This window comes from Mytilus californianus, unplaced genomic scaffold, assembly GCF_021869535.1.
Source record: "Mytilus californianus isolate M0D057914Y unplaced genomic scaffold, xbMytCali1.0.p SCAF_4, whole genome shotgun sequence".
Classification (NCBI taxonomy): Eukaryota; Metazoa; Mollusca; class Bivalvia; order Mytilida; family Mytilidae; genus Mytilus; species Mytilus californianus.
This window is the reverse complement of record NW_026262690.1, coordinates 71252767-71275422: the sequence shown is the minus strand read 5'-3', so window position 1 is coordinate 71275422 and position 22656 is coordinate 71252767. Positions and strand designations below refer to the sequence as shown.

The 22656-nt window shown below is 31.3% G+C and overlaps 2 protein-coding genes across 4 annotated transcripts; one reads left to right on the top strand and one right to left on the bottom strand.

Moving 5' to 3' along the window:
• Positions 1-46: 46 nt before the first annotated feature.
• Positions 47-20156, top strand: LOC127738439 (tyrosyl-DNA phosphodiesterase 1-like). Of its 3 annotated transcripts, none has more exons than XM_052249683.1 (15): positions 47-83; positions 1039-1928; positions 3116-3310; positions 4989-5032; positions 6524-6579; positions 12888-12984; positions 13462-13496; positions 14442-14534; positions 15213-15392; positions 15896-16157; positions 16722-16837; positions 18177-18284; positions 18772-18874; positions 19664-19760; positions 20031-20156. In XM_052249683.1, exons 2-15 carry the CDS (start codon positions 1058-1060, stop codon positions 20102-20104), a joined length of 2331 nt encoding a protein of 776 aa, XP_052105643.1. In that variant the 5' UTR covers positions 47-83; positions 1039-1057; the 3' UTR covers positions 20105-20156. The 3 variants fall into 3 exon arrangements, with proteins under 3 accessions (XP_052105643.1, XP_052105644.1, XP_052105642.1); XM_052249684.1 differs by lacking the exon at positions 47-83 and adding an exon at positions 376-509; XM_052249682.1 differs by lacking the exon at positions 47-83 and adding an exon at positions 588-653.
• Positions 8774-11383, bottom strand: LOC127738440 (complement C1q-like protein 3). The gene is made up of 3 exons (XM_052249685.1): positions 11347-11383; positions 9921-10075; positions 8774-9206 (listed from the first exon to the last, which is right to left on the bottom strand). The coding sequence occupies exons 1-3, from the start codon at positions 11349-11351 to the stop codon at positions 8812-8814; spliced, it is 555 nt and encodes a 184-aa protein (XP_052105645.1). The 5' UTR covers positions 11352-11383; the 3' UTR covers positions 8774-8811.
• Positions 20157-22656: the final 2500 nt, after the last annotated feature.

The window sequence follows — 22656 nt, the reverse complement described above, 5'->3', positions numbered from 1 at the left end:
TGTCAAAATAAAATAGTTAGAGGTTTACATGAAATATTAAAATCCGAAAATAAATAGTAAACAAATGCTGATTTGGCACATGTGTGAGTTTTTTAAAACAAACTAATGACAACTTAATCAAATTTGTCAGTGTCAACTTCAGAACTCAAATGACAAAAGACAACTGCTTACATCTCCCTTCGAAACAATCACACAAATCCCTCATATAATGTATGCGCCTTTGCATTAACCATGTTGGTTTGGAGAAGGCAACAGATTGTTCAATGAAATAAAATAATAACCTGAACAGCTAAATTATTTGAGAGAGCTCAAAGGTGTAATCTTTCAATCAGGAAGAAGTCAATTTAAGTAACTAAAATAGTACAATTGTCATAAACTAAACGATAAAGTACAAATTGTTCTTTCTTCTACAAAAGACCACTTTCGAATTTGTGCATTTTCCAGTACATTTGCCATGTCACAATGCTCATGTTAATATGAGGCAGGTGTTAGCTGTGAAAGAGGACGAGGTATTCAAAATATTATTTTCGACGACATATAACAATTTTTTTCCTTGTAATGTTGTCATTATTCTTTTTAGTAATCATATATACAAATTTTCTGGAAATCATGACTTGCAACATGGCAGCATCCATCAACAGAACAGGAACAGGGTATTGTGCAAGTGCAACTGTTAGAAAAAAGTAAACGATTTTGAGTTCATTAGTAAATTGATTTTTATATTGATTTTTCTACTGTTATCTAGTATCAGGTCTGTTCGCTCCCCACACTTTCGCCTCCTGGGTTTGTTCGCACCATATTTTTTTCAAATACTTGTTGAATTAATATGAGGCAGGCATTACCTGTGAAAGGGGACGAAGTCTATATAAATTATTTTTTTTAATATTTCAAACATATTTTAAGTTCTAAAAAAAGAAACGAAATAATGTAACGTTTCCGATTTTGGTTCTGTTGTAAGGGATTTTATTTGTGACGTTATTTTAGTTATGACATCATATATATCAATATCAAATTATTTATTTCATAATTTTTTTGTAGAAATTGACATTTTAAACTTATGTCTGCACAGGGAGGTCATCATGTATCAGATACAGATTCGGATATTACTGTTGGACCAGAGGATAGTGACTTGACCACTGAATCGCCACACAAGTCACAGGTAAAGCTTCCATCTTTAAGTAAAAGAAGAAGTGAAGTTCATGAGATTTCAGAGTCTGAAGAGGAAAGTGAAGAATATTTCATTTTGAAAGGGACCTCTAAAGGGAAAGGAAAATCTTCATTCCTTAACTCATCGAAATCCACATTGGAACAAAACGAATGTAAATCATTTGTTAAACAAAGTAAAAAATCATCAGAAACTTTGACTAAGTCACTAGATAAGTCAGCAAAATCATCATCTGAAAGTTTGTCAAAGTCACTAGACAACAGAACAAAGCCATCATCAGAAACTTTGACTAAGTCACTTGACAAGAGAACAAAGCCATCTTCAGAAACTTCGATTAAGTCACTTGACAAAAGAACAAAGCCATCACCAGAAACTTTGACTAAGTCAATCGACAAGAAGACAAAGTTGTCACCAGAAACTTTGTCTAAGTCACTAAACAAGAGGACAAAGCTGACATCAGAAAGTTTGACTAAGTCCTCTGAGAAAAAAACTAAGTCATTTACAGAAATAGAAAACTGGTTAGATAAGATTGATTCCAGTCCAGAGGCCAAAAATGTTGATATTAAAAATAGATTTGACAGCCCAGTAGAGAAAGGCAAACATTCTGAGTATAAATCCTCACCATCTAGTGGGTTGAAGAGGAAACAGACAGTTTTACTTGAAGAGGAAAAGAAGACAGTTAGTAGAAAGAGACCTCCTTGTCAGTATGGGTCAAAATGTTACAGGAAAAATCCATCTCATCTTCAAGAATTCAGCCATCCAGGTAATTAAATAGCTAAATAAACATATAAGATTTAGTTATGTACTTTAAATTCTGAAATTTGTGTATTATTGTTGAAAAATGGACAAAAATGTGAGATTGGTTATTGCGATTTCAGGAAATGCTGCATACATGTACACATAATTCTATCATTATTTACATCAGAGAAAATTGAAAAAGATTGTGAATGCCTCACATATCAGATAGTAGTAAATATTTCAACAAAAGACCATTTATTAATTATCAATGTACAAAACTAACATTTACTATAACTTGTTATTTATGTACAAATCAACATTTATAATGACTTGTTATTTAAATAAAAAAAATAACATTTATTATAACTTGTTAATTATGTACAAAATTAACATTTATTATAACTTTTTATAAGGTATGCCAACTCAGTGAATGTGGTGAAGAATTACTAATCGAGTTCTGGTTGGTTTGCTTGCTTCATTTCATTGTTTAGTCACATGGCAAGATTAATTTTTCAGTTATAATATGTAAAAAGGATTAAATCAAATGTAATTTGTCTACAGAATCATAAATATAAGGTTTAAGTGTCTCTGTTAAACCTAAACATGATTTTATATTCATGATTTAAAAAATCATATTAGGTTTGGTAATCATGATAGTTTTTCATAATTTTATTTATTAAAGTAATAGGTCTATATAATTGACTTAATTTTCACGATTTGGTGTTGAATGTTGAACTTTTATAATTAGAGCAGTTCTGAAGTAACAGGTCAACTACTTATTTCTTTTTTACCTTCAAAATCATTGTAAAGTGAACATAACTGTTTAACAGGGTTCACCTCATTTTTGTGGTTCATTTATACATATTGGGTGTTGTTTATAGATAGGAATTTTTTATGTAACTTTATTGATAATAGTCTAATTATATTTGATAAACAAGATGTGTATTTCTTTTTGATGGAGTCACCTCCTGACTTTTGAAACATTTTCATGGTTCATCGGTTCACTTAAAATAAATTCTTTTTTCTAACAGTATGTTTCACCATAGCTTTACATGTAGTAGAGTTTGTCCTTCATCAAAATTAAATAGAATTTCAACATACAGTTGAGACGTCTGATTGTTCACTCTTGTTACACATAAGTAAAGATATTATAGCTTGATTTCAGTTAAGTACCATAAAATCACATTCTTCAGGAAACATGCCTTGTTTCAGATGATAAACAACAAACACCAGGGAGTGGTAGAACCAGAGAAGAATCGCCACCAAGAAAAAAACCAAGGATATCCATAACAGGTCGTCTGTCTCCAGATCAGGTCTATAGTGAAGGTCAACCATATAGCTTCTTCTTAACCAAAGTCCATGGTATAGAGAGCCAATACAACCAAGTCTTAGCAATGGATATCAAAGGTGAGAGAAGATATTTAATCTTGAATAAAAATTCCAGTGTTATTGGTAATTCATCTTGTACTAAAGGCAATACCATATGGTGTATATGTACACCATAATCAGTCATATATCATCTATCATTTACTACATATATCATAATATGACATAAACATATCTATAATTTGCATTTCTACAAGTGCTGTGTGTCTTGTCAACTTTCATGTAATTATACTCCCACTCTAAAAGTGGGGATTATACTAGTACTGCAATTAATTGTCTGTCTGTCCGTCTGTTCGTCCAACAAATATTTTTGTTACACTTATCTCAGAAACTGGTTAATCAAATGACTTGATATTTGGTGAACAACTCAACACTGATGAGTTTCAACAAAGACTTTTTGGATCTGTAAGATACCTACTCCCTGTGTGCCGATACTTTGATTTTTTCAATATGTTGAATATACTTAAAACTTTCCTCAGAAACTACTCAACAGAATGAATTCATAATTGTTCAGCAGTTCAACATTGATGAGTTCTAATGTGTGTGTCAGATCTGTCAAACGCATACTTCTTGTTTTACGATACTTTGAATTACGTGTGGGGGTATGCTAAGCAGGACAAAGTGCATTTTTGTTACTTTTGCTATGGGAACATTACCTAACTTACCCTTTTATTTGAAACTGGAAATTGTTTCAAAATACACACAAATTAGTTGATATTATCGTTACATGTTTATTGTCTGTGCATTTGGTCACCTTAAGTAGAAAAAAGTAAAATAACAAAAATACTGAACGTCATGGAAAATTCATAAAGGAAAGTCCCTTATTCAATGGGGCAATATGCGTAATAGATTCTCCATAGGCGGTAATGTTAATGTTTTCTTCTGTTGCTCAGGCCATATCGTAAACTTGGATATGTATGATGGCTCATTTTGAAGCTGAGACACTTGCACATGTGTGGTGCGATTTTCGGGGTGGCAAGTGTGATTCGTTTTCCCGTCAAGTGCCCAACCCCGAAAGATAGTGAAAAATGTCACTCTCCTCAGGAAATAATCCCAAAATTCTGACCATAAAAATCATTAAAAAATATATCCTTTGTAATTATTTGTTCAGGTTTATTTTTTTATACTTTTTTTCACATCACATCAGCTCTATAAAACACCAGTCCTAGTTCATTTATGTCAATTTTTAAAATCACAGCTTCCACAATTGTATGGCGGACTAATTTTTTAATGAGAGTCATAAATCTGTGTTCCTCATCTCAAGGTCCATGAGGGATATTGACCCAAATGGCAAAATTAAAAGCTCAATAACATCAAACGATTTGAAAACAACTGATATAAACAGACTAATGAATGAAAAATGGTGTATCAAATCAATTCTAAACATAAATAATAATATATAAACCTGGTCAATACAGATGAAAGACATTTTTTCTTTTATATATTTGGCAATTTCTCATTGTTTGAAGAACATGTTTTCTTATGTGAAGCAACAGCTATTTAAAATGCTGTTTCGTGCTCATATTTTAATTTCTAAGGATTTCATGGACAGCACCTTTCTTTTGAATCACATATTTATTTTCAACTTACAAACTCAGAAAATGCTAATTAATGTCAACCTGTGCTTGAAAATAGCTGATTTCAAAAATTTTAAATGGGTTTCTTAAAATACTATAATTATCTGAGTTTTTTATTTCAGATATACTGTCACCAATTATGGGAACTTTGCAAGCTTCGTGCCAGGTTTGTGGTTTATACATTTATCTTGAAGTTATTCATAAATTTGATGGAATTCTTGTGGTTATATCAGCATTTTGACTACATGTATTTTAACAGTGGTAGATCATTCTGTTTTTTACTGATAAATGATATGTTGCTAATGATGAACAAAGGATAATAACCTTAAAAATTATTTAAACAGTCTTATGGCCGTTAGTTTTCTCGTTTGAATTGTTTTATATTTGTCATTTCAGGGCCTTTAGCTTGCTTTGTGGTATGGGTTTTGATCATTGTTGAAGGTCATACAGTGACCTATAGTTGCTAACTTCTATGTCATTTAGTCTCTGTCGGAGAGTTGTCACATTGCATTAGAAATCATACCACATCTCCTTATTTTTATATTATAAGAATAAATTGATCTGAAGCATTGCCCTCATTCACCTTATTACAAAATGTACAGTCTGTTAGTATATTTATGGGATAATTATTATTTAGTGTATGAATTTTGCTCACAAATTCAGATTTATGTTATAATACATGCATCTTAATGAACAATATAAATGCAGATGAGAAATAATGTGCCATACAATATATTGCATTACTTCCTTTTTGCATCATATCTTAAAATCTGACTATTTGACAAACAGTATATTATGTATTGACAATTTTACAGTTCTACTTACCTTTACAAATCAAATTATATGTTATTGGATATTTATAAGTTTTGAGAACACAAATCATTTTGGACAATACAGTATTCAGAGATTCATGTATCGCACCTATAGGAGAACTGTAAATTCTCAAAATTAATGCAATGCTTTTAGAATTGCCAAAATTGTGACAAGATAGGTTTCCTGAAAAATAAAAACTAGTATTTTAACTTTGATAGCCTTATTTGTAAGCAACATTTCCTTAAAAGGTAATTATTAATCTCACATTTTTGTCAATTGTTCAACAATCAGGATAATAAATACATGTAAAAATTTCTGAATTATTTACAGTATTAGACTGCCTTATTTCAGTTGTGAATAACCAAAGCTTTTAGATTCTAGTTTCTTTCAGTGGTGAGACAAAATTTTCAGATAATTCCACTGCACTCACCAAATAAATTTCCACATGAGTATGGATATTAAAAAAAGAATTGACCAGCTTTCAATGATAAAAGCTAGAAGGTAGAGCTACAAACATATTAAGTGAGTGCAGTGATCTTTAAATCAAGTTCTATTTATATTGACATAGCAGTAGTCTGTATGTTAACTAGTGAATATATATTGGGGAGCAAATATATTCAAATTTCAAATAAGGACTTGAAGGATCAGAAACCTTTAAGTTGCAAAGGTACACAGTATATCTGCTAACCGGATATGATTATTGATGCCAGTAACAACTCTGGATGTCATGCTTTTGCTCTCTTATAAAGTACTAGTGTCTTTTTTATTATTAGAAAAATATTTGAATTGTATACACAATATTTTGTAGCAGCACATCTTAACAGTTATTTCTGTTTATTTTCAGTTTAATTACATGTTTGAAATTCCATGGTTAATGAAACAGTACCCAGAACAGTTCAGGTAATATTGCTTATGAAGGGGAGATAATTACTTCATTTATGGTCAACAAAAGCATTGGGTATATTTCTTATTACACCCACGCAAAGAAGTTGTGGAGGGTATAATGTTTTTGACCCGTCCGTCTGCCCGTCCGTCTGTCTGTCCGTCTGTCTGTCAGTCCGTCCGTCCTGTTCTTGTCATTGCAATTCCTCTGAAACCACACAACAGAATTTCATGAAACTTTGTAGATAATAAGGACATACTATGTAGATGTGCATATCGACAAGAAATTATGTATTAATTTTTTTTCTAGGAGTTATGCCCCTTTGAATTTATTGGCCTCAATATACTACTGCAACAGTTTGTCATCGCAACTCCTCTGAAACCACACAACAGAATTTCATGAAACTTTGTAGATAATAAGGACATACTATGTAGATGTGCATATTGACAGGAAATTATGATTAATTTTTTTTCTAGGAGTTATGCCCCTTTGAACTTATTGGCCTCAATATACTACTGCAACAGTTTGTCATCGCAACTCCTCTGAAACCACACAACAGAATTTCATGAAACTGTGTAGATAATAAGGACATACTATGTAGATGTGCATATGGACAGGAAATTATGATTCAATTTTAATCAGGCCAAAATACTATAAATTTCATATAGAAAGAGTTTTGATATAACTATGATCTACTGTCACCAATTATGGGAACTTTGCCAGCTTCGTGTCAGGTTTGCGGTTTATATATTTATCTTGAAGTTATTTATAAATTTGATGGAATTCTTGTGGTTATGGTATTGTTAACATGTATGCATTTTCCCTATTTCTAAAGTGGTTTATAATACATGTGCACCTAATGCTATTTAGTCCAATCCGGAAAAAAAACAGTAACCTAGACAACTTCCTATTTGTGTCAAGTGTCACATAAACAAAGGTCATTAGTATTGAGCTGAGGGAGGAGCGAGTTTAGAAACTTAACATTTTGAAATTTTAAGATTATGATCCTAATTTTGAAAGTGTTTTTGGTGGTCCTAACATGTCTCTTTGAAAAGTTTCATGCACAAAACATTGTTTAAACAGGGTCCCAGAGAGCTTTGACTGGTTTGTGACATATCGAAAAAGTTGTATTATTTCAGACTTTATCCGCATTGGAATAAATAGATAATTTTTACTAATAAATGATATGGTGCTAATGAGGAATAAAGGATAGTAACATTAAAAATTATTTAAACAGTCTTATGGCCGTTTTTGAATTGTTTTTACATTTGTCATTTTGGGGTTGTGATACATGTATAACTAAATAACTAAACAAAATAGCTTCTTTTTGGCAAATCACTTTAAAAATGATAGAAGAAATGATCCCTCAAGTATGCATCATTTGTGTTGTAATGTCAGTTTTGGTCAAATTTCCAATAATTCTGAACAGTTTTAAAATAATTTACTCTGGCCGCCACCCCTGATGCAGAAAGTTTATGTGTCTAGGGATTCAATATCATCAAAATAATGGTTTTTGACAATATACCCAAAATGTGCTGACTTTGAAGCCTATAATGTACTCTAATGAAGAGATTTGTTTAACCTAGTAGTAAGGTTTTTGAAATAGATCTATTTAAGAACCAAATTATGGCCATTTAGAAATTTTATGATAAAGTAGAAATTCAAGGCCATATTTGGCCTAATGTGAACCTTGTTCTTAAACAGCTGTGACCAGAAATCTGCCTTCCACAGTTTATTCACAGTTCTCCTACATTTGAAATGTGTTTACAAATGATGACAAAAAGATAGGATACATATTTTCAATTTTAAAATATAGAACAATATTTGCACCTGTGTGTTTAAAGTACAGAAATGTTCATGTCAAACAACCTTCTAAAGATTATGGGACACAAAGTCCTGTGGCTATATTGTATGGACATGAGTGATTTCAAGATAAACTGCTGCAAGTCTCTTACTTGTTTTAATGACTTTTATTATTTGGTATTTTGACATGTATATTTATGCTTTGTCTGTATTGTATAGACACCTGTCTTTTGATGAGGACTGTATCTTGACCTCTAGATGTCTTTTGATGAAGACTATATCTTGACTTCTAGATGTCTTTTGGTTATTTGTATTGTTGAGTTGATTTTCTTTGACATTACCTCACATCTCTTTATTCATATCAATAACTGTTTTTTTTATAAAGAAAATAATAACTTAAATACAAAATTAATTGCATTTATGTTTATTCAACAATTTTAATACTGTTAGATTTTGAAACCAGTGAATGTAGAATAACCTTGACCATACAAAGATTTTTGGGTCCCACGTGATTTTATGAAGACTTCATCCTTTGCTGCTAATTGAAGTACAACACTTTGTGTAGCTGTCATATACTCTGTTGATACTCCTCTGGCTGAAGCGTGATTGCTCACAATTTGTTTACTATTGTGTATCAAATCAGTAATGAAGTAATTGTTAGGCTCCGTAAGTGTTGTCCATGAAATGAAATATAGACCTTCATAGTGGGCGATAAAGTTTCCATTAGAAGGATTGTAACTACTGCCCGTATTAGTGATGACTGTATCATAGACTACTACTCCGTTGAAATTTTGTATGTGCTTGGAACTTCTGACTAGAAACCCAACCATTTTATGACTGTCTAAAATAAATAATAAAATACATTGTAAGATAGTTCATGAAAATTTAAAAATACTGCTTAATGATATTGCGATGTAAGTTCATATGAATACAATAAATTGTCAGTTTTGAATTGTCATTTAAGAACTTATGGTCATTAAACTCGAGAATGTTTGTTGTTATTTTGATTAGCATTGTTTTATTATTTGTCTTCATTTTACTTTTCACTTTCACTTTGAAGAAAGGTGGAGGTAGAGCTCAAAGCTGTTTATTCACAGCATTGGTAATTGTAAATGATCAAAGTAAGGAACCAAGACTGTCAGTTTTTGTCATTTATTGTAATAAAGGTATTGTAGATTCATTTATTTTTGTGGGTACCAATTTCTTTTTTGTGGAAACTTAAATTCAGTGAGCTTTACAAATTCTTCATACAGACCTATAGGAAATTGTATGTATCTAAGAGGGGATGTCATCGCCAATTCCTGAAAAGATCCAGAATTCCCCCCCCCCCCCCCCCCAAATTAAAGCATTCTTTTCTGGATCCTGAAAAATTAATTTTTAATTACTGAGTCCAGATAGGTGTTAATCCTGAATTCCCCCCAAAATAAAGGTCCAATCCTGACTTCCTGAAAAAGTTCCTCCTGCCCCTCTTAATAAATGAATGACGAACATTACATTACATTGATTGAGTGTATCTTTTATAGGAAAGTTTAGATATATATATATATTTACTTACTCAAATCTTGGGATCCACAGTCACATCTTCCCTCAGAACTTTCAACCAACTTGAGTTGATATTGAATACTTTTCCAAAGGTTGGCATTTTTTACACATTGCATGTGAGAAATAGCTGTTGTGACAAAGGCTATCCAAGCAATTATTTTGAACAGACTGCAAACAGAAAAACAATAATGGATTACTTTTAAAAGATGAGTCATCTTTATATATAATTTTGTCATATGAATTTTAGAATTAGACATTTTTTCTGATTCAATTATAGGGGAAATACATCCTTTATTTTATGTGTCAGACAGAATTTTTAAGATTAACCCTTTCATGAAAGGAATCACATTTCCCTTTTTAGCTCACATGGCCTGAAGGTGCTGATTAAATGTTGTTACTTTGAAGCCGATCCATCATTCAAGATGGCCGCCAGAGGGGGGCTTAGTTTAACATAGGACCCAATGGGAAATACATACAAATATTTTCTTCTACTGAATAGAATGAAACCAAACATGCCATGATGGCATGAATGTTCCTAATGAAGTGCTGACCAAGTGTTGTTACTTTGTAGCCTAACCATCATCCAAGATGAAGACCTAAATACATGTATCTTTATAGATTGAAATATACTGTAGACTGCAAAAATATCAAGAAAAGAAAATCTACACATAAGTCAACATGAGCAAAATTGTCAATTGACATCTTGTCGGATTTATTGTCTCTAAAGTCATTTTCTACAATTTCAATGAATTTATTGGTAATTTCTGTAAACTTTACAAAAGTCTTCTGCTTTTGATTAAATTACAGGGCCAATATTAAACCAAATTTGGCCTCAATCATTATTAGGGTATCTGTTATGATTTTAATCTATTTTTACATGATTTCCAAAACCAAAGTAGAATCAGGTGAGCGACACAGGCTCTTGAGAGCCTCTAGTTATTAATAGTTATCTTTTTAAAACTTGTGGTATAAGATAATGCTTTAAAAGTGAGTTAATGGAGATATATTTTGATTGACATAATTTGAGTTCCAGTTATTTCCCTTTGATGCCTTATTGTAGGGCAATGTGCACAAATTCCTTCACAAATTAACCAAATTCAATTTGCTATCATAACTCCTAGAAATTTAGGAAAATTTGTTTACTGAACAATTTTAATCTGCTAAAGCCTTGCATGTATTTCATCACTACAATATATTATAAAAGTAACCTTTTTTTTTTATCAAACTTGCTTGTACCAGATGTTTTAATATGGTCAGTCAAATCAGAAAATAAACTAGCTTGTCCTCCAATATGGGGTACAGGGAAATCACTCAAACTCAAATTACAAAAAAAACAAAAAAACACTACATATATAACATAGACATTTTACAAGTATCGCTCCAAACTTGACCATTAATTGTGTTCATCATTTTATAAAGTTAAAAGATAATGCTCCTACCTCATGCTTTCTTCAAGGTTATGCTTAAGGATTAATTCAGGTTTTGAAACTGTTTTATCCATTGTAATTTTTTCAGGTCATTTTATATGTTTTCATGTGATATGAAACACCTGTTGAGACATGCAAATTCTCCATTAGTGATATTTAATATTACTATAGAACTTCTGTGTCCCATTCCTGGAAAATATTTTTTTTTTTTAAATTTTGAAAAAAGTCTGTGTACTTTTAGCATGTTGTTTAGAGCACACATTTGGGAATTTACATAGTTTTCATTATCAGTATAAGCATAGATAGGAAATTTCATGCAAGTAATTTTACTTGAGATTAAAGTTTGAATTTTAGAATAGAAGTGCTTGTGGTGAATATTCTTTTTCCCATGCAATGCAATTTACCCTGAAATATTTAGAAGGAAAAAGAACACTGTATGTAGACTGTAAGAGTTTGTTTATATACTAGTTGTCTTATTTGTTCTTCTGTACTCTACTTTTACTTTGACTTCAAACATTTATCCTTATACTTTGACCTTTCACTCCATTATTGGCATGTAATCCTATTTATCCTGAAACTTTAGAAACTTTCTCATACATATTGGTGCATATTAGTCTCTTAATGTATAACCTCAATACATGTGTATGCAGTAACATTCCAGCAGCAGTTGCATGTGGATTATACATGTGTATCTTCAGGTTGATCCTATATTCTGAAGATTATGTTTTCTTGATTTAGAGTTACTACTTACACATGTCTTAGGACAAATAAGAAAATATTATTTTGAAAATTGAGACAAGAGTACTGCATGGCAAAGTTAAAGTCATCTCTTGGTAAAGTTTTAAGGATGCTTAATCATTCTGTTATGACTGGGTTGACCATTATGGAATATCTTTATCTCAGATAATGAGAGATATTGCTCATTCCTTGTTTTGATGCGATTTGTGGTAGACTTAGGTGTGCTGTCCCCTGCTATGTCATTGGCTGAAACAGAGTCAACAATTTGTTAAAGTTTGTATGTATGAAGAAATTAATTTACACTGGATTCACTGTAACTCTAATTATAGGTAAATTCCATTAATCCTTATTACATATAAATCATGTTTCTTCAACAAGAAATTATTTACCTGTATACAATAATATCAGATGTTGGAGAAACATGAACACACCTTCAACACAGACTGCTTTAGTTGAAAACAACTGACAAGATTACTGACTTAAATGATATGAAGAGCAAACAGGTGGCAAGGTCAAATTTTGTCTTTTAACTCAATTCTCTCTTTTAGTTCAATCAAGAGAACAATAACATTTTCAGATGAGAACTTAACAGGAAGTTAGTTCAGAAAAATCACTTAAACTTTGAACTTTATCTTTAATACAGTGGATTAAGAGCAAAATCCAATGAAATATACTGGCAAAGTGTATATGCAAATATTTTTTGATTGCACAGCAAGACAATTTATACAGTAAATTTATTGTTTTTAGAAATCTAATTATTCCAGTTTTATGTATTATTGCTCTTTCATTATTCAGTATATCTTTATTTTTTACAGGTCTAAACCTTTACTTCTGGTACATGGTTTTACTGCTGGTAATAAAACAGCCTTGGAAATTGAAGCCACTAAATACTCCAATATTAAATTTTGTCAGGTATACACATTTAAACAGTATATGATACAAGATATTTAAAAACAAATGTGTTATGGTTGTAAGGTGGTTAATGTGTGTAGTTTGTATTTGATAATAATTAATGCCATTTTAAATAAACTTCCCTTGGGAGATGATACTGAATATGATTTGAAAGAAATAAGCAAAAATAAATGATGCATGCAGTTCACTTAATAAATTTTTGCAATGTCTTTATAATGTGAAAATTGCATTAGGATAGATTTCACAATTTTTTTTTTTAAATTTTGATATCATTATTTATATACAGCATTTCCAGAAATCACAATAATAAATCTCACATTTTTTTCCATTGCTCAACAATCACAAAAATAACTTAAGTGCACACAAACATTTCAGTATTACAGTAGTCATGGTAATAGATTTTACAATCAAATTATTGATTTCGATTAAATGTCATGAAAGAAAAAATCAAATATATAGTAATGTTTTTCTTTGTAGGCAAGATTAGAAATGATATATGGAACACATCACACGTAAGTATAAAATAATATGAAGTTGTACAGATTTTTTTTATATTTCAATACATTCTATTTAAATTTTTGTACTTTTGAACAAAATAAAAATCACAATTACATGTTTTAATATTTTCATTGCATAAGATTCAAATAAAATATACTAAAATTAATAATTTCTTACACATGTATGTTTTTTAAGAGGAGGCTGTTTAAATATTGTTGGCGATTAAAAAACATTTTCATGAATTTGAAAATTTAGAGAATTTGGAATTTGAGGGTGTACTAAAAAAAATTGTTTTGGCAAAGATTTTTCTTTTCTTATTTTGTTTTGGGGAAGAGTACTTTTGTAGCTTTACCTAAAAGAAAAATAGAGTTGGTTTATTCAAGAAGAAAAAAACCCAAATTTACTCAATTATTTTTATGAATGGAATTATTCATCTTAAGAAACTAATCTACAATATCATGCAAAATTAATTCTTTTGGTTTATTTAGATTCATAAAAAAATGAAGGACAAGTTTTGTGATGATAATAAAGGTGTTTAAGGTTTTTATGAAGTCTTAAATATTCCCATTTTTATGTTGTCACAACCTTAAATATTGCAGGAATATTGACTGATAAATTTTATCACTGTAGGTAGATTCAGCTTTTTGAAAAAAGTAGGCCCAGCGTAGAAAAAATTTGGAAATAAAGGGACCCAACAATAAAAGATAAGAAAAATGTACTTGGAAAAAAAATCCCACAAATTTTGGCTGTAGGGTTGTTTTGCCCCAGCAGCCTCTTGTCACATCGGTGTCTTTCATTTTGTTGGCAGTGTAGAAATTAAAAAGATAAATAGCATTTTACATTGAGCACTGGGGTAATACTGGTCTTTATGATTGTAGAAAAAATGATGATAACCCTGTTTGAAGACAGAATGAGAGAAGCAATTGCATTCTGGGTAATACTGGTTTATATAATTGTAGAAAGATGATGATACTATTGTATGAAGAAGGAATGAGAGTTGTTATCCACACGTCTAACTTGGTAGAAAAAGATTGGTACCAGAAGACTCAAGGGTAACAAATAATTTTGTCCCAAGTCAGGAGAGTGTAATTCAATGGTTGTCTTTTGTTGCTGTGTTACATATTTGTTTTTCGTTCATTATTTTGTACATAAATTAAGCTGTTAGTTTTCTCATTTGAATTGTTTTACATTTGTCATTTCGGGGCCTTTTATAGCTGACTATGCGGTATGGGCTTTGCTCATTGTTGAAGGCCATACAGTGACCTATAGTTGTTAATTTCTGTGTCATTTGGTCTCTTGTGGAGAGTTGTCTCATTAGCAATCATACCACATCTTCTTTTTTATACATGTATTGTCAGAAATGTTGTATTATGGGAAATGACTTTTTTTATCAACCTGATGATTGTAAACATCTTTAATCAGGATGCTGAGGTTACACATATACTTATCTGTCTTTGAATATCTGAATTGGTTCATTCAAAGCTCACATCATAGCAATATATTTAGTATAGTAGTTTATTTGATTAAATTTGAATTGGAAGACCTCCAAATGTAATTTGTTGTAAAGAAAGCCTGTTTATAGTAATGGTTAAACTAAAGAAAATTTCATTATTTTAATAAAAAAATGTGTCAAAAGAAAAAGAATGGCCAATATATCAGTGTCTTATTTATTAATCCTGTTTTTGTTTAATTGCCTTTTTTTATGAACTTTTTATTTGTTCTGTTTTTAGAATGTGGATAAGTCCATTATTTCCAAAGTTAAAGAAAGAGGAGAATAAAAGTAATTACTCAAGAGGGGATTCACCAACAAACTTCAAGAAAGATTTGTTAGACTACATAGGATCTTATAAAGCCTACCAACTGAAGGACTGGCAACAAAATATAGCAGATCATGATATGTCCAGTGCTAAGTATGTTATTTTAAAATTCCTTTTTGACATAATATAATTTTTTATTCCTGAAGATTTAATTTTGTATCTCACATGAAAATGACCAGATAACACAGCTAAGTAAGGTTTAACTATAAATTTACTGCAGTGCAATCTGTTTTCACAAAAATTACCCCAAACAGATATACTGTTGATCTGTTGATTCATTATTGTTTGTTGGAAACCAATTTTCTGGTATTAGTGGGTAAAGGTAAATCACAAATTTAAAATGTCATCAAAGTACACGTTTTCTGAAGGTTTGTATACAAACTGTGGCAAATCCAAGAAATCAAATACATGTACCCACAAATATATAGTTTTCCTGAATCCAGGAAAATTGGTATCCACGAAAATAAATGAATACAGTATATGAAAAAGTATATAAACATTTCTGATTTTAAACAACATTCTGTCACACATATGTGCAAAACACATAGGATGTTAATCTTTAAAGAAGACTAAAATTAATCAAACTTTTGTTTTAGAGTAGTTATAATTGGTTCATCTCCAGGCAGACATATGGCAGAAAATAAACATAAATTTGGTCACATGAGACTACGCAAAGTTTTAAATACACATGGACCACAAAAAGACTTTGTGAAATCTTGGCCTGTGATTGGTCAATATTCCAGTATTGGATCATTAGGAGCAACTAAAGATGTCTGGCTTGCCACCGAGTTCTTACAGTCACTGGCAACTGTAGAGGGATCTAGTTGTGTACCATTATCAACAATAGATTTGAAACTTGTAGGTCATTAATACATTTTAATTGGTCATTTAATCTAGCTCATGTGTTGATATTTTTTCATCACAGATCTACAGTTTTTATAAATACAAATGTCTACCTTTTTAAATCCTTTATAACTACTTTCTACATTTTATTTTGGGAATGTGGCATATAGAGATAATGGAATAATGTCCATTGGTAGCTCTTTAGAATTTCCATTTATCTTTTTATCTTGACTGAAACATATAACAAAGCCATTCTTTGTACTGATGATGAACATGAACAAGTGATGTCAGTTTCTTTTTTAAAATGCTATTTGTTTTAAACCATTTTGCATTCTTTCTTTTGTACCCTATATTAGTTTACTTTGGCTATACCTATCTTATTGTAGAATTTACAATACAAGATAATTTAAGATAATTTCAGAAGGTTATCTTTCTTAGAAGAAAAAGAGATTTTCCATGGCTAACCCTATCTAATTATAGAATTTACAACAAAAGATCACGCAAGTTACAATTTAAGCGGTAACTTTGTCAGAATTAAAAATTAAGGTATTTTTCATGGTTAATGCTATCTAATTACAGATATTTCCAACAAAAGATAATGTAAGATGCAGTTTAGAAGGTTATCCTGCTGGAGCCTCTATTCCATATAGTATTAATGTTGCCAAGAAACAAACATATCTTCATTCTTACTTCCAGTAAGTAAATCTACATTATAGAAACAATTTGATCAGGAATCACCATTAATTGATAAAAACAGCAAAATGCTAAAATTGAAGCAGTCTTTTGGTCTGTATCTATCCAGTTTAACTAAGAATAAAATTATCAGCAAGGCAATAAATATTTAAAATTCTGTTGATTCAGAGACAGAGTGGAGTGAGTTTTTCTCATCACTTGGCGTCCGTCGTCCGTTGTCTGTCGTTGTCGTCCGTTAACTTTTACAAAAATCTTGAAACTATTGGGCCAAATTTAACCAAATTTGGTTACAATCATCATTGGGGTATCTAGTTTGAAAAATGTGTCAGATGACCCAACCTGCCAACCAAGATGGCCGACATGGCTTAGAATAGAACATAGAGGTAAAATGCAAGTTTTGTCTTTTATTTTGAAAACCGTTATGAATAGAGAAAATCTGACAGGGGCAAAAATGTCCAGAATGTTTAGCTCTACCAGTTGTCCGTAAACATCAAAACTGTCGGACAACTTTTTTTACGAGTTAAATGACAAATTTTACCATTTGTTTTCATTTTTGCCTACTATATTGAAAACAATAATAGATAGAGAGAAACTTTAAATTGCAAAAATGATCAGCAAGACAAGTTCTACAAATAAGTTCGCATGGTTGAAATCGTCAGTCGACGTCTTATTAGAGTTATTGCCCTTTAATGACGTTTTTTTTTTTTGCGTTTTGCCTTTATATATGATCAAAATTATAATAGATAAATGGACACTTTAAATCACAAAAATGATCAGCAAGGCAAGATCTACTAACAAGTCAAATTTTGCAGATATAGTTAGTAGACTGTCACTCTTTATAGGAGTGATTGGTCTTAAATGAGGATTTTTTTACCCTGTTTTGTGTTTTGAGCAAAAACTAAAGAAGATAGAGAGAAACTAAACAGACTAAATGATCAGCAATACAAGATAAAAAAAACAGAGACTTTTGTCATGAATTCTGTTCTCGTCTTCAATGTTGGAGAGCCTCTAGTTTTGTGTAGGTAGTGATTTAACTTTTTTATATGATAGTTTCAGTCAAAATCAGGATTAATGCCACTTTTACACTCCATCTTCAAAAATAAGGTCGAAAGATTATCAAAGAAATATTACACATATATCATTCTGTTCTATGTTGCAGTAGATTCATTATAAAAGGTTCTATTTACTAGTTTCTTTTGTTTAATGTAATATTATTTTTTACTTGTTAAGCCTTATGTTGCATCAGAAGTCAGTAATGTTTAATTTAACCAATGAGTTATAGATATAAGAAGATGTGGTATGAGTGCAAAATTTACAATTTTCCTAACATTACAATTACAGCCATTGGATATCAAAAGGAAGAGGAAGAAGTAGAGCAATGCCACACATTAAATCATATTGCCGACCTTCACCTACATCACAGGAAGTTGCCTGGTTCCTTGTTACAAGGTATTATTTAATTTCTGTATCATAACTAGTTATTTCTTAGAAAAACCTGTATAAATTTTGTTAAATTAAAAACTATAGTAACAAAGTTTTCCAATTAGAGTAAGCCAGCTCACTATAAATTCAGTAGAGACCATGAATATGCAGTTATAGATTTGATACTAAGTTAACAGCTATTCTGATAGACCAACATCCAATCTTTTGTCACGTCAAGGTCATCAAATTCGTTTCAAAGTTTGAAACAAAATCGCTGTTGTTGCTAAAGAATCCTGTAATGAATGTTTTGTCAGATTGCTGCTCTTATATGAATTAGAATTGAATCCATTGTTTTGAGCTAGCACCAGTCAATTGAAAAAATAGTCAAATTTGTCTTGTAATTGTTCTCATATATATATATTTTAACTTTAAAACTAACATGAGAATATAATATGCTTCTTATTTGAAATATTACATAATAGTTATCATTGTAAACTTGATTTAAATGTTTCAGTGCTAATCTGTCAAAGGCAGCATGGGGAGCCTTGGAGAAAAAAGGAAGTCAGTTAATGATAAGGTCATATGAACTTGGAGTTTTATTCTTGCCAAAGTTCTTTGTAAGTTAATTTACATGCATGCAATCAAGCAAACAAATATAGATGATAAATATTGGCAATGTTAGATAAACATCCTGGTAACAATCCACATTCTAAAACATTTGTATAAATTACATACACAGACATACCCTGAATATATCAGAGGATTTGAATGTGTTTTCCATATTGGAGATTCAGGCAATGAACAAAGAACTTTTTCATATACCTTGAACTTTAGTGCATTTGTTTTTGAACTTTACCATTAAAAGTGTAAAATCTTTATATATTTTTTTTTAAATATTTGCAAATTCAACCCTGTGTGTATGACTTTAAATATGAATTTATGATGCTATGTTTGGTAAAAGTTAAGCCTTGCATAAAACAGATGCATTGAATCATGACCCTGTTTACTACAACATCAGGTGCAATAAGTAACCGTTTATTGCAGCACTGTAATACCATGCAAAATATCAGAAGACAAATCAGTAACATTTACACACAAAAATTTGCATTATTGAATAAGATTTATGTAAAACTTGTATGGCAAAATGTAAACAAACTAAATGATGTAAATTCAGAAATAAGTGTGATGTTTTGTTGAATGTGAAAAGTGCAACAGTCATTTCATCAAAAAACTTTTATTTATGCTAGTAATATCCTGATGCTACCTAATATTAAATCTCATTAATCAATGATCATGAGGTATATACATGTACAAGAATAAAATCTCATGCTTATTCTTTACTTTACCAAATATATGATTGAAATTAGTTTTTTTATTTTGGTTTTATTTTTCTTACTTTTATACAGGGAAGTAAAAAATCAATTCCTGTCTCCAGTGATATCAATGATACAGATAAACTTTTGTTGCCATATGATTTACCACTAAAGCCATATCAGAAGGAAGGTAAGTCAGTGAGTGATTTTGATAGGACTGATTTTACACACTTTCTTCACATTTGTGAAAATATTTTGGCAATTTGCCATTCCAGAATCTAATGAATTTGAGGTAATGTTTTCAAAAGTTTTACAGAAAACATTGTAATTGATTAAATCATCATCAGACAACTCATTATAGGATTAATTGCCCTTGAAATTAGTAAGTATGATTTTTGAAGTTTAGAGTATTTTAGAATTTTTAAGATGGATGACTGTGTTATAAACTTTTTGTTTACAGATCGTCCTTGGATATGGGATATAGCTCATAAAGAATTACCAGACTGTAATGGCAACATGTGGTGCCCTAGCTGACATTTTGATTGGTGTATGACATTATTTATGAAATAAATTATGGTGCTGCTTCTATAGCAAATTTTATTAAAACCAATCACACCATTGTACATAAAATATAATTTTAGGGAAACATCTCTCATCAGGTTTTTGTCTGATAGTTTTGGTCACCTTGACAATTTTGTAGATCTTGTATCGCTAACCATTTTTACTTTTTTGCTCATCATTGTTTTCAAGATAATTGGCAAAAGCAATAGCATTAGTCAAAAATTGCATTGAGTGGCAATAACTCCTAGAAGTTGTCTGATGATTTCAGTAATTTTTGGCAATTTTTGTGGATCTTGTATTGCTGATCATTTTTTATATTATAACAGTTTCTGATTATCTATTACAGTTTTCTATATAATAAGCAAAAACACAATTAGTCAAAAATCTTCTTTAAGGGCAATAACGTCTATAAGGAGTCCTCTGATTATTTTGGTGGAAACAGGAAGTAGGTAGATAGACATTCTGAGTATTTTCGCCCTATGTAATATTTTCTCCATCCTCCATCTATTTTCGTTTAAAAAAAATTAGACACTTATTGCATTTTATCCTATTAAGCCATGATGGTTAAATGGCAGGAACAAAATACAGCCTTTACACTAGATACCTTACGAATCATTCAGCCCAAATTTGGTTGAAATTGGTTGAGTATTTACAGAGAAGATTTTTGAAAAGGTTTAAAATACATGGGATGTCACTAGTTATATGAGCCAGGTTAGCAAAAAAACGAACTGAACTAGAATGAGGAACAAGTGCAGATAACTTTTTTTTGTCTCGCCTCTGGAGGCAGTGGTGTCAGCAATGTATTATTGTTATAAGGTCAGTAAACTATTTGTATAAAGCTTTATACTTCAGAAGGTAGAAGACCTGGTTGCTTCATATCTTGAATGGAGATACCTTATATTATGAAGTTTCTGTCAATCATATGTCCATTGTCCTTGACCTCATTTACATGGTTCATTGGTCAATGTTAAGTTTTTGTGTTTTGGTCTGTTTTTCCAATACAAATAGCAATAGGTCAACTATTATTGGTGTATGGAATGATTGTAAGGTGTACATGTCTGTCTAGCCAGTATCATTTGACCTTGACCTCATTTCTATGTTTCATTGGTTAACATTAAGTTTTTGTGTTTTGGTCTGTTTTTCAATTACCATAGGCAATGGGTCAACTATATTTGGTGTATGGAATTATTGTATGGTGTACATGTCTGTGTGACAGTTTTTATCTGACCTTGACCTCACTGTCATGGATTTTTGAAAATGTTAAGCTTATGTGATACTTGTAGTAAAACGTTTTATCTTTAAGAATTTCAACATAAAATCAATGGTCAGTAATACAGGCGAGACATTTCAGTGTGTGCTCTCTTGTTATAGTTTGTTCTTACGATGTACTGTTACACCACTGTCCCAGGTTAGGGGGAGGGTTGGCGCCTTCAAACTAGTTTAACTCCGCCACATTCTGTATGTGCCTGTCACAAATCAAGAGCCTGTTATTCAGTGGTTGTCGTTTGTTGCTGTATATCATATTTGTTTTTCGTTCATTATTTTGTACTTAAATCAGGCTGTTACTTTTCTCGTTTGAATTGCTTTACATTTGTCATTTCGGGGCTTTTTATAGCTGACTATGCGGTATGGGTTTTATTCATTATTGAAGGCGGTACGATGACCTATAGTTGTTTATTTTTAGCTCACCTGGCCCAAAGGGCCAAGTGAGCTTTTCTCATCACTTGGCGTCTGTCGTCCAGCGTCGTCCGTCGTCGGCGTAAACTTTTTACATTTTGAACTTCTTCTAGAGAACGACTGAATGGAATGAAACCAAACATGGCATGAATGTTTCTTATGAGGTGCTGACCAAGTGTTGTTACTTTGTAGCCGATCCATCATCCAAGATGGCCGCCAGCGGGGCACTTAGTTTAACATAGGACCCTATGGGAAATGCATACAAATGACTTCTTTTAGAGAACCACTGAATGGAATGAAACCAAACATAGCATGAATGTTCCTTATGAGGTGCTGACCAAGTGTTGTTACTTTGTAGCCGATCCATCATCCTAGATGGCCACCAGCGGGGAACTTAGTTTAACATAGGACCCTATGGGAAATACATACAAATGTCTTCTTTTAGAGAACCACTGAATGGAATGAAACCAAACATGACATGAATGTTCCTTATGAGGTGCTGACCAAGTGTTGTTACTTTGTAGCCGATCCATCATCCAAGATGGCCGCTAGCGGGGGACTTAGTTTAACATAGGACCCTATGGGAAATACATAAAAATGTCTTCTTTTAGAGAACCAATAAATGGAATGGAACCAAACATGGCATGAATGTTCCTTATGAGATGCTGACCAAGTATTGTTACTTTGCAGTCGGTCCATCATCCAAGATGGCCCCCAGCGGGGGACTTAGTTTAACATAGGACCCTATGGGAAATACATACAAATGTCTTCTTTTAGAGAACCACTGAATGGAATGAAACAAAACATGGCATGAATGTTCCTTATAAGGTGCTGACCAAGTGTTGTAA

Bases quoted from the DNA above. Each gene is read 5' to 3' on its own strand.
- LOC127738439 (XM_052249683.1), top strand. From the start codon at position 1,058: ATGTCTGCACAGGGAGGTCATCATGTATCAGATACAGATTCGGATATT. The intron at 3,311-4,988 runs GTGAGAGAAGAT...TTTTTATTTCAG, and splicing joins CTTAGCAATGGATATCAAAG to ATATACTGTCACCAATTATG. The intron at 16,838-18,176 runs GTAAGTAAATCT...TTACAATTACAG, and splicing joins TATCTTCATTCTTACTTCCA to CCATTGGATATCAAAAGGAA.
- LOC127738440 (XM_052249685.1), bottom strand. The intron at 9,207-9,920 runs GTAAGTAAATAT...TATTTATTTTAG, and splicing joins CTGTGGATCCCAAGATTTGA to ACAGTCATAAAATGGTTGGG.